At 41.4% G+C, this 12618-nt stretch overlaps 1 protein-coding gene across 4 annotated transcripts in view; it reads left to right on the forward strand.

Moving 5' to 3' along the window:
• The window catches only part of HOMER2 (homer scaffold protein 2), a 115199-nt gene that overhangs the window by 46273 nt on the left and 56308 nt on the right, over nucleotides 1-12618 (forward strand). For all 4 annotated transcript variants that reach the window (XM_005307244.5, XM_005307243.5, XM_065559361.1 and 1 more), the window contains exon 2: nucleotides 681-837. In XM_005307244.5, coding sequence (XP_005307301.2) covers nucleotides 681-837 — 157 coding nt within the window. The remainder of the gene's footprint in view (nucleotides 1-680; nucleotides 838-12618) is intronic.

Below are 12618 nucleotides of genomic sequence, written 5' to 3' on the forward strand. Positions count from 1 at the left end.
GTGGGGTGGGACCCCAAATACTTCACCCATAGATACAGTTTGTTGAACTAAAATGTAATACAACTTTTTTTTTCATCGTGGTTAGCTACTTTGCAGCTGATCAAATTTTCATGCACATCCATAGAACAGAATGAACAGAAGGACTGAGATTTTAGTATGTAAATAGTGATACTGGGCATTTGGTTTGATAAAATTGTAAGGAGACTCTGCAGTGAGTTCTGACTCTAAGTAATGATTCATATGGCTGAATGGTATGAGGAAGGAAAGCTGTGTGTTTTTAGAAAAAGCAGATCAATTTGGCTAAGTTGTGTGTCAATGTAATTGAATTGAAATAATGTGCAGATTTGCAGAAAAAGGTGTTAATGTTTTAACAGTGTCCAGTTATAGCAACATGGGAACTAAAATTGCATTTGTACTAGTGGCCCAAGAAGGGAACAAGGTCAGTGAGTTCAGGAAGCTAAATGTCACATGGTAAGGCTAAGAATAGGGAGAACGCTGGAGTGCTGATTCAGATAGTAATTTTAGTGCACTGTTTTTCCGTTTAGAATTCCAGGGTTATCTCATTTGAACTGTGTGGTTAGGCCTGCTGTTTTCAACATGGTTGATCAAGAGCGGACTTCTGCAACATTTCATCTTCCACAAACTCATGCATCCATTTCTCCTGTCCCTCCCTATTCCAGAGAACAGCCCATCTTCACCACCAGAGCACATGTCTTCCAAATTGACCCCAGCACCAAGAAGAACTGGGTTCCTGCAAGCAAGCAGGCTGTAACTGTTTCCTACTTCTATGACAGCACAAGAAACAGCTATCGGATTATCAGTGTGGATGGAGCCAAGGTAGGAGGTTGACAGATACATCTGGCATGTTTATTGATTGGAGAGCATCATATGATGCGGCTCAGCATTAACTGGTAATAGATATGGATGGGTCAGCCTATAGAGATAATCGAATAAATACTTAATTTGTATGTAATCCACTCTGTTTATTTGTACTGTTAAAGCTTCGAGTGCAGAAATGGAAGTGTGTGTGTGTGTGTGTGTGTGTGTAATAACAAGTGGCTTTCTGAACACAATCATGTTTGTGGAGGCAAGACTAGATCAATTAGAATAGCTTAACACTATTGACATCTTGGCAGACAAACGGGCGGCTCCAGGGACCAGCGCTCCAAGCGCATGCCTGAGGTGGCAAGCCGCAGGGGGGGCGGCCTGCCGGTCGCCGTGAGGGCAGCACTCAGGCCACCTTCGGCGGCATGCCTGCGGGAGGTCCGCCGGTCCCGTGGCTTCGGCTGCAATTCGGCGGCAGGTACGCCGAAGGTGCGGGACTGGCGGATCTCCCAGAGGCGTGCCGCCGAAGGCTGCCTGACTGCTGTACTTGGGGCGGCAAAATACATAGAGCCACCCCTGCAGGCCAATAATTTTGGCTAGTATTTGGCTGATTATGTCTTAAAATATCCATTAAAGGTACATCTGAATTTTTGTGGCCATTTTTAAAGGGTTCAATGGGAGAAGTGTACACTCAGCCCGGAGCTATTAGTTTTGAAGTGAGAGGATTGTCTACCCCTTGGAATAAAATAATATGTCTTCAGTGATTAATTATGCCCTCCAGCCTGCACCTTGATAGACTGTTGCACTGCTGGTCACTTTTTTCAGTCCGCAAGACATAGTCTGCTGTTGTAATTCCCAACCCTATGCAACATTCCTTCTAGAGCAGTAAAAAACTGAAGAAACTCCACAATGCTGCAGCCCTTCTCTTCTGCCCCTCTCCTTTAATTAGTTTTTATTGTTTTCGATAATAACTAATTAGGGCAAATTCTGCCCTTGGAAGAATGTCTACATTGATTCAGTGGGAGCCCCAGATGTGCATTGAGGGCAGAATTTAGCCCCTTGCATGTTTCCTTTGTTAAGAAATAAACTGGAGCAGCTTCCATTTACCACTTAATTCAGTGGCTAATGTTAGCAAGGTAGAGTTCATTAGCCTGAGGTTGTATTCTAGGTTAATCTTTTTTCCTCCTTCATTTTTATATTAGTCTCGCTAAAAGCAGAACAACTTCAGTGACCATTTTATTTAAAATATTTCTCTCTTTAAAATAGATTATGAATTACAGTTTTATTTTGGACTTAATAGAAGCAATCTCCTGAGACACGTTCAGCAGAGAATGAATTGTTCACCAACCTCTGGATTGTCCTTCCTCTTTTCAGAATAGTGGGCCTGTGCTGGCTGAGGAGCAACAGAATGTTATGCTGGCCTCCTTGGAGAGTCCCTCATTACCCCTTCTGTGGAGTCCTTTCACGCTGGGAATATAGGCTGGAAAAGGAAGCCCGGGTATTGTGCTGCCAGATTCAGCCAGTACGCTTCACTTTTCTAGCAACTTTTTTCCATCCAAGAATCCCCACACATTTACTAAGATCAGTTAATTTAGCTTCATAACTTACCCTGTGGGTAAGTGCTGTTATCCCCATTTTAAAGATGGGCAAACTGAAGTATGGATTGATTAAACTAGTTGAGTGAGAAAGTCTGTGATGAAAAGAACTTAGATTTCATGACTCTCCATCTTATGCCTTAACTGCAGGACTTCTCTCCTCATAGGCCATTGCTTTGCTTAGACACGTCAATGCAGGACATGCTGAGACACTTGCATAAAAATCACATTGAAATCCCGCGTCAGCGCATTTGGTATGGTTTTACCACATCACTCTGACATTATGTAGAAACAATAAAATATGATGAAAACTCTCTAGAGTGCAGTGCAATTTATTCAACGTTGGTTGTTACTTGGTTGTGTAAGCTTCATTTTCCTTTTTTTTTTTTTTTTTTTAAAGCCTTCATTGTTCCTCTGGGGCTACATGTTGAATTGCAAATATGGAAAAGAATGTAGGGTCACTCTAACCTCTTTGCTGCTCTTGTCATTCATAGAGTCAGGGGCTGGCTGCATAATGCTAACTTAATGAATATTTGTTATCCTTCTGATGTGCCACCAGTCTGACAGGCCATGCTCCTTGAAAGAGTGGTTTGTTAAGGGGAAAAACATGATTTTCCTAATAATTACGCAGTGTTTAGGGAGCACTCAGTGTGTCTGTAGAGGGCTATGCAGTTTTCTCTGTATGGAAATGCATTGTACATTTATAGAGAACATAAGCAGTTAAGAAAACATGAAGTAAAACAGGTTTGAGAACGAAATGTGAATAGAAAGGCTCTCCGGCTGTCTGACCAACATTTGTCTTCCCAGCAGAATGGTTACTAGAGGTAATGTATCACCTGTAAGGATGGCATACATGGTGGATCAGTGATCCAAAGACACATAGACAAACCTTAGCCGCCAGAGACCAGGGTAGTGCCTTTGCTGTAACCGCTCACAGAAAAAACAGCTGACCTATTCCCCTTTCTGGATAGGCTGTTAGTATTTATATCAAGTGTGAACATAAGAATCTTTTACAAGATACCATTACCAAGGAAAGGAATAGAGCAACATGTCTTTTAATTACATAAACAAAAGAACTTTGTAACTTTTTCAAGAAAGTAATTTCATCATAATTCTTGAAGGAGTCATTCGCCAGAGGCCATCTAAACAGGAAGATACAGAAAGCTAAGGAAAGTAATATTGACAAATAGGGGCTTGGAATATTCCAGACTTAATAAGGCAACCATTGGCTCTGTCATATGAAAACCCCTAGTCTTTTAGGCAAAAGTCAGAGTGTGACTTAAATTGGGGAAAAAACATGAGCTAATAAAAGTGGCTGGTTACTGTGCAGTGTGTGTGGGGGGGAAAGCATAGGCCAGACTCCTCATTAAAATCAACTTATATTATTCTACCTTTAGAAACACAGAGGCCTGAAAGAATGCAAATTAAACAGAGCAATAACCTCCATCACCCTTTGGAGTTATGCATAGTACTGCCTGGATTGATTTTAAAACAATAAAACTTTCAAGTTGTAAATATTTGTTAAACAAGGAAAATTGAGGTTGGAAAAATAGGAACCTAACATATTTCCATAGAGAATCTGAGAATTAAAACTGTTATTTTCAGCCCCCTCCAAATATGGGGGCAGGGACAATAAGCAAGGGCTAGGTCTCTCCCCCCCCCCCGCCCCCCAATATTGCACTTCGATCTATTGACCCTGTGTAAGGCCGATAGACCCCAGTTGTCGGTGGGTGGGATTGGACCTGGGGCCTCGGGAGTTTAGTGCATGAGCCTCTACTGCATGAATTAAAAGCCATATGGCTGTTAGCTAAGGCTGTAGAGCAGATTCATTAATCTCTCTCTAAGTGGTCTCGGTACCACTAGACAGGATAGAACACCACACCAAGGAGGTGTGTGGGTTGCATACTTCCCCTTGCCTGAGGAGGTACGTCCCATCTGAAATCCCAGACAAGCCCCCACTTGTAACACCAACAGACCCCGGTCGTTGGCGGGCAGGATCGAACTTTGGGCATTTGGAGCTAAATGCATGAGCCTTTACTGCATGAGCTAAAAACCATATGGCCCCTAGAGCAGACTCATTAATCTCTCTCTCTAAGTGGTCTCGGTGCCACTATATGGGACAGAGCACCACACTCAGGAGGTGTGTGGGTTACACCTGCACCAGTTAATCTTTTGAGAAACAATTCTATTCTGTCCTTGGGGAAAAAAATATTACCCTGTGAATTAAAATCCAGTGATAGTTTGTGATGGAACAAATATTTTGAAACCGGTCCGGCAGAGAAACCTGACATCTCATGTTGTGATTGTGACAAACTGAAGAAGATATTTCTATGAGAATGATTAGACAGATGGGCAGAGAGAAGAGCAATGAAGCAAGATCACAGAGGGAAAAGACCAGCATCTTGCAAGACTGGCTCTGGTAAATATATGCTACAGAAATGATACCTTCAGTGCTTTAAGGAAAGCTTTCATTTCAACTACAGAGTGACCATTCATTTGCAGAGCCCAAGTTTTTGTTTCCATGTGATATAAAACAACATACAGCACAAGTTACCTTGAAAATTAACTGGATATGGCCAAGTTGATGATAACCTTATTAAAATACTATGTATAGTAATGAAGAGTCCCAGGATACAAGGTTTTGTTATCTGGCAGGCCTGCGGATCAAAGTCAGTGGGCCTGTTCGTGGAGTAAAGTGCAACTCAGTGTGAATAAGGGTGGCAGAATCAGGTCCCTGGGGTATATTCCTCAGAATGAATATAATAAAATGAATAAGCCTCTCTGCAAAATATTTGTCCTTCAGATTTCATATCCTGTCATATGAGAGATTAGTAAAAATAGCACATGTTGAAAAGGAAATTTCTACTGCTGAAGACAGTAGAATGATGCTTGGATTCCTTCAGGGTTTGTCTTTCTAATCCTTGCACCAGACTGCATTACTAGTTAATACAATAGCTCGGCACTCTGCACAGAACGTACATTTCTTTGTTGAATATTTACACAGTGAAAAGGAGGTGGATTTAGGAAACTGAACTCTAGAGTTACCACTTTCAAGGAAACCAGCTGCATACTTTTCTTTGTGGATAAAAGTAAAGTGGTTGTGAAAGACCCGGAGACTTTTTTTTTTTTTTAAACATTTTGGGATGTTCTGCCAAAAGGTGTGCGTTCAGATTTGAGGAATTTGCAGTTAGTGCTGTCAGAGGGTCTGAGAGAAACATGCCTTTCTCTAGATTTTGTTTTGGCTTATGTATCTTTTTCTTTGGCCTAATTTCCGTTATTAGAACAGTATTGAATCTTTTTAAGAAAAATATTGAGTGACATTGAGAAGCAATTCCATACTGCTACATTTTTTTGGCACCAAATAAAGACTTCATACCGCATGCTATGAAAATACTTCGCTAGATGCTTTCATAGTCATCATAGCAATTAACTTTACATCTGAGAATTGATGGATCTGATCTGTAGCAAATATAATGCATGATTTGGTTGCAGTTATTTCTATTTCTTGTGAGCATATTCCAAGTGAACATGTAGTGATATCCTGATTTAACAGATTAATTAGCTGGGGATATATATAGTATGGCTGAACATATCTGTGGGAATCGCTAATGGATTCCTCCCCTGCTACTCCCTGCTGTTGTGACTATGACAGTACTGACATGCATAAAGTCCTACTTTTCCATGCCCTTTATAGATTTCACAGCATTTAACTCCATTGTGAACAGATTGCCGGGAGGCAAATGGCTTCCCACCCCTGCTTTTGCTCCTGCTGACTTATGGACCCTAAGGGAAATGTGTGTTAGCTGCAATTATATGTTGTACAGTGACTGCACATTTTGTCTACGTTTTCGGTCATGTCATCTACATGACAAAATATATATGCTTGTAATCGGAGATTCACCTTTGTCAACCCTAAATTTCCTGTTCTGTTAGCATTACAATTAAATGACCATCAGATATTTTATAGTCATGAAATGCAGAGGAGGAGAAGAAAGCAGCTCAGGAGTCTTTAAAAGTGATCTGAAAAATGTGGTGCTTTGCCTTTTTTTGCTTGTTTTTATAATGTATAAAGAAGGCCTAGAAAAATATTCAAAAAGAGATGGGGAGGGGGCATGTGCATGGAGAGGGTTCTGTTTCCTTGTTTTATTCATTAGAAATTCAGGTTTTTTCTCGCCGGATTTTATTTGCGGTCATTATTTATTTGTTGTTGTTGGCTGTTTCTATTATAGTAGCACCGGAGTGCTGGTCAGTGCACTCTGCAATTGTGGAGGATGACGTGGTCCCTGCCCTGAAGATCCATTAGTGACAGTAGAACCAGTAGGATTGTGACATCCAGAGAAGTTGTGCCAGTGAAACCTGATCAAACGAGCAGAAAATTATTCAGACTTTTTAAAACCTTTTTTTTTGGTCCAACAACTCAAATGCCTGAATAAATAGTTTGGTGGGTGAGAATGTTCTCTTCAACACTCTTCCCACCTCTTTGGGTAGGAGCTGAGCTTGAGAGAGATTCCAGTCCACCTTTGAGTCCTCCAAGAAAGACCTCCAGCAAAAAAAGAAAAGAAAAAAGGAAGAATTAACTTGCCACCATTTACATTTTTAACATAAAAAAATTCAGCAGAAATAAAAATTCAGCAGGAAGAAAACACTTCAGGCCTTCTTTATATTGCATAAACCTCTTTGAAGGTTAACTGTAAGGTGAATCAAGATATGGCTCAGTGGTAAGGTCAATAGCTTTTTCCTCTGGACACCTAAGTTCAAATGAAGGTTGACTGGTTTTCCTAGACTCCTGTGCAGATTTGTTCACAATGGAGAAACCTCAGCACAATTCTCTTGAGCAGAAATTCCCAGGGCTTGAGTAGCTGGGGTGCTGCAGTTTAGGAAGTTGAACATATTTGATCACCTTATTCTCTTTACCCATGAAATATCAAAACTGCTAACTTTGACCTGGTTATCGACACAAGACTTTGTCTGCTTTATGATTCTAATATGTTTTCAAAATGAATTACTAACTAAGGAAAAGATTAGCATAGGGTTTAACACAGCATGGTTGGAACTTTAAAGACTCTATATAAAGTGTAATTGTAGAGCTCAGTTCTGTCCTCCAATGTGTATCATGCATCCCTCTGTCTATTATTATTAACGTTTTGTTTTTATATTGGAGAATCAGCCATTGAATGCATGCATATTAGCTGAGTTTTTCTTAGGTATGTAGTGATGCATGCACTGTAAATACTGTTTGGGTTTAGAAACTGATATGTTAAGCTGCTGGAAGCCCACACTTTTTCTTATCATTGTAATCAGTTCTTACTCAGACTCATCAGAACAAGCAGTTTTGTTCTTTGAGACAGCTGTAACTTAGACTGTCGTAGCTTGAGACCTCACAGCATAGGTTTAAAGAAAAATGCTTGAATATAAAGATCTGTGTCCTAGTAGCAGTGGCAGTTTAAATAATGTACTTGTAAAAGTTGTCTGGAAAATCTAGAGTTGCTTCTTGCAATCTTTTTTTCCTTTGTAAATAATGAAAATGGATTGGGCTTCAGTCTGAGAGGCAGCTGCTGGTTGTATTATGAAATTCTTCATTTTGCATGATGAACAAATTGAGCTAAGGGGAGTATTTGTCCTACATCGGAGGCAGAGTCTGTTACCACCATCCAAAAATGGACCTTGCTGTTTTTTAGCCTTATTTTCTAATTACATTGGAATAGCGGAATAAGTTACAATGAATGAAATCTACAGAAGACTGGTTCTAATATGCACTTCGTGAGGTCACTGGAAGACACTGATGAATAGTTCTGTGGTGCACAATTGTTTTAAAAGGATATTGAAAATTGGAAAGGGCTCAGAAGAGTCACAAGAATGTGCAACTTATTAAGAACCTGCCTTAAAAGTGAGAGGTTTAAGAGGCGGTTTTATCAAAGAGAAGGTTAAGAGGTGACCAGATCAGTCTGAGTACCTGAACAGGAGAAGATTTCTGATAGTAGGGGGCTCTGTAATCTAGCATGCAAAAGCATAACAAGGTTGGCAGTGGCTAGAAGTTGAAACTGGATAAATTGAAACTGAAAATAAAGCACGGATTTTCAGCAGTGAGGGCAATTAAGCATTGGAACAACCTCTCCAGGGATGTACCCGATTTTCCATCACATGAGGTCTTAAGGTGCTTCTCCATCACAGAAGGTCATCAAGATATGATGTCTTGCTAAAAGATATATGATACATTTCACCCAGAAACTTGACACAGGAGTCACTGGGTGAAAATCTTTAGCCTGTGTTATGCAGGAGGTCAGATCAGATGATTGTATTGATCCCTTCTGGCCTTAAAATCTATTATTCTAGTTCTGCATTGGGTTAGTAGGAGCTTATGGTTATCTGTATTTGTGGTACAACAGTATTAAATGGTATGGTAACCTAAAATAGCTTGAGCGCTCTCTGGCTGTTAAAGTTAAGCATAACTATTACAGGTCCTTGGCTGGTACCACCAATTAGCGCTTGAGATAGTTGCAGCAGCCTGTCTACACGAGGGCTCCCAGAATTGCAAATGCTGGTTGAGCTGAACTGGTGTGTGGAATGGAGGGAAAATTTTGAAGAACATTTTTGGCATAGACAAGACCTGAGGCTGTGAAGGGAACAGAAAATTGGTTAGAACTGGGAAATGAAACAAAGTGGGCTCTGTTGTGTCCTGATTTGGCTTCAGGAAACTTGATGGGTCCTTTGAGACTATGTATGTATTAACTAGGAGCTCCGATATCTGTGCAAGATGGGTTGTATTTCAGAATAAAATGTCGTCATGTTGAGCTTTATTTGAATGGATTGATCATTTGTACTGTAATCTCTTTTCACATTATTAAAATCCAAGTGCAAGATCCCACATCCCTTCCTTTGACTCGCAGGATATGAATTCTTCAAAAGCAAACTCGTAAACCTAGTCAGACATAGGTGACAAATTGTTGGCAGCAGCTGCATGGTGGTAAAAGTGAGCTGGACCAGCTCCACATTTGATTATTATCCTGTGCGGCTTGTGTCTGTGTTCCTGTGGACAGCCCAGCTGCTTCTCACTGGCTTTGTGAAAAGAGCACCCAGAATTGCATCCAGCAAATTGATGCTGCCAAAACCGCTTTTCCGATACAGTTTGTGGAGTATGTTGGTCACAAAGCATGTGCCCTGCAGACACATTTTAACCGTATCATTTTCCAATTAATAAGAAAATTGTTTGTTTGCTCAAGCTGGAGATCACATTTTAATTGGTGGAAACACCTATACTTTAATTATGGAAAAACTAATGACAATTCATAATCACCTCTTATAGATTTTGATCACTAGCTTCAAGTGTTACCCTGGGCATTGGAATGTGCCAAGACCACTGGCACCAGGTGGTTTTCCAAACTGTGTGATGTTATGATAATGAAACCTGAAACCAGGCAAAGTGCCCTGATTTCTGATTTTTGTTATCTCCTAAACTCAGGCCCGGCTCAGGGAGGTTAGTGGATCTTTCAAAAAATCCTGCCCAGGTCTCCGATGAGCATGAGCTGGTATGTGGCATCAGGTGAAAAATCACAAACAGCTCAGAGGCTGTTGCTGGGGTCGTGAAACCAGGCACAATCTGCTGGGGCTTTTGGCTTTGTTAGATTTCAAAGCAAAGCTTGCAGGGGCGTGAACTGTTGAAGATGAGTGTCATATAGCACTAGTGGTTAAAGTGCCTTGCTTCTGCTCACCAGAATTCATTGACTGTGGGAACACTTGTCATCATGTATGCAGGGCCAGCGCTTCCACTACGTGACCCTAGGTGGTCGCCTAGGGCAGCAGGATTTGGGGGGGCGGCATTTTGCCATCCCCGGCGGCAATTCAGCGGTGGGGGTCCTTCCACTCCCACTCCCCATCTTCGGGATGCTTCGGCGATGGGTCCTTCACTCGCTCCGGGACCCACCGCCGAAGCACCCCGAAGATGCAGAGCGGAAGGACCCCCCCACCACCAAATGCTCTGAGGAGGAGCGCTGCCGCCTAGGGCGGCAAAAACCCTGGCGCTGCTCCTGCATGTATGGATTCTGCATGCTCCTATCCAACCCTTCCTTTCTAACAGGAATAAAAGCCAGATCCCTTGCAGTTTATTCCCAGAGGTTTCCTTGATGAATCAGAAAATGCTTTATTACATAAGCCTTCCTCCCTTCAAACAGGGCATTTTTGCTTTAATGCTTTTTTTTTTGTTCAGCCTGTCATAACTATAAAGGGAAGGGTAACAGCCCTCCTGTGTACAATACTATAAAATCCCTCCTGGCCAGAGACTCCAAAATCCTTTTACCTGTAAAGGGTTAAGAAGCTCAGGTAACCTGGCTGACACCTGACCCAAAGGACCTATAAGGGGACAAGATACTTTCAAATCTTGGTGAGGGGAAGGCTTTTGTTTGTGCTCTTTGTTTTGGGGGGAGTTCGCTCTTGGGACTAAGAGGGATCAGACATCAATCCATGCTCTCCAAATCTTTCTGAACAAGTCTCTTATATTTCAAACTTGTAAGTACAGCCAGGCAAGGCATGTTAGTTTTATCTTTGTTTTCTCAACTTGTAAAAGTACTTTCTGCTAGAGTGTTTACCTCTGTTTGCTGTAACTTTGAACCTAAGGCTAGAGGGGGTTTCTCTGAGCTCTTTAAGTTTGATTACCCTGTAAAGTTATTTTCCATCCTGATTTTACAGAGATGATTTTACCTTTCTTTCTTTAATTAAAAGCCTTCTTTTTAAGAACCTGATGGATTTTTCCCTTGTTTTTAGATCCAAGGGGGTTGGATCTTGATCCACCAGGAGTTGGTGGGAGAAAGGAGGGGGGATGGTTAATTTCTCCTTGTTTTAAGATCCAAGGGGTTTGGATCTGTATTCACCAGGGAACTGGTGAAGAGTCTCTCAAGGCTACCCAGGGAAGGGAATTAGCACATTGGGAGTGGTGGCAGCAAACCAGATCTAAGCTGGTAGTTAAGCTTAGAAAGTTTTCATGCAGGCCCCCACATCTGTACCCTAAAGTTCAGAGTGGGGAAGGAGCCTTGACACAGCCACTGAAAGTAATAAAGAATAATTGACGTAAGCTGTGATGCTTTTTAGAGCTCTAAGGGTTGCTTGTCCAATGGAACAGCTATTTACATTTAGTTTCTCTTTTTTCCCCGGCTGTACTGCTGGAGGTGTCTAATGTTGGGAAATCCCCGCACAACCACTCAAACAGTCTGAGAGTTAAGGTTTCAGCCATTCTAATCAAGTCAACAGTGGCAGATGCAATTTATAAATAAACTATTATAACATTCACTCCTTAAAATTTGTGCATCAAATGTAATTTGATGCAATAGTCTGGCCAATTTTATTGCTCTATTATTTTTTAAAAGAGGAAAAACAAGCAGAATAGAAATGATTTTCCTCCATGGAGCACACACATTATTTTACACAATCCCATAGATGTATATGTGTATACACAGAGGCATACGCCTTTGGCAGTGTGGATGTAGAAATTGCCAGGCTGGATCAGACCAGTGAGCCATCCATCTAACTGTGGCCAGACCAGATGCTTCCAAGGAAATTGGCCAGGAGACATTCTCATCGCCTGTAAATAACTTGTCCATGTTCCTTCCTCTATCACACATCAGTTATCTACCCAACAGTACGACTTTTGCAACAGAGTCTTTTTAGTAGAATGTGGTTACAAGTTCAGCCTTTGGGGAGCAGAGAGTAAGTTGCATTGATCCCTCTATCGTGGATTCAAAGAGTGGCACCGAATCACTTCAAACGGACTTCCAGTTAATCTTCCTCTGAGAGAAGAAGGGTGTCATGAGCTTGGGGGTGGGGAAAGGGGAAGAACTAGTAACATAAATTAAAAATATAATTAAATGTAAGAGCTCAAACCAGAATCTTTCTTTTTTATATGTGCAGTGGAGATGTGACTATATTGCTGCACTGGAGCAGGCTTAACTATACAGGGATGAGTAAATTAGCTCATGCCCCCTAATTATACCTGCTTCCCCTCTCCAGTTCCAGCCCATGTGATCAGTATGAAAAGTTTGACCATAAACAACCAATAAAGTAGGGAGAGCCTGTGCAGATTGGAGACTCTCTAGTACATACTTGACCATGTCTGTCCCAAGATAGGAATGTTTAGAACAGCAACCTGGGGCCTTCATCTTGAGGCTGCTGTAATGTAGTTACAGGGGGTAGAAAATGTTAGAGATTTTAT

Source organism: Chrysemys picta, chromosome 10 (assembly GCF_011386835.1).
Source record: "Chrysemys picta bellii isolate R12L10 chromosome 10, ASM1138683v2, whole genome shotgun sequence".
In the NCBI taxonomy this organism is placed as follows: domain Eukaryota; kingdom Metazoa; phylum Chordata; order Testudines; family Emydidae; genus Chrysemys; species Chrysemys picta.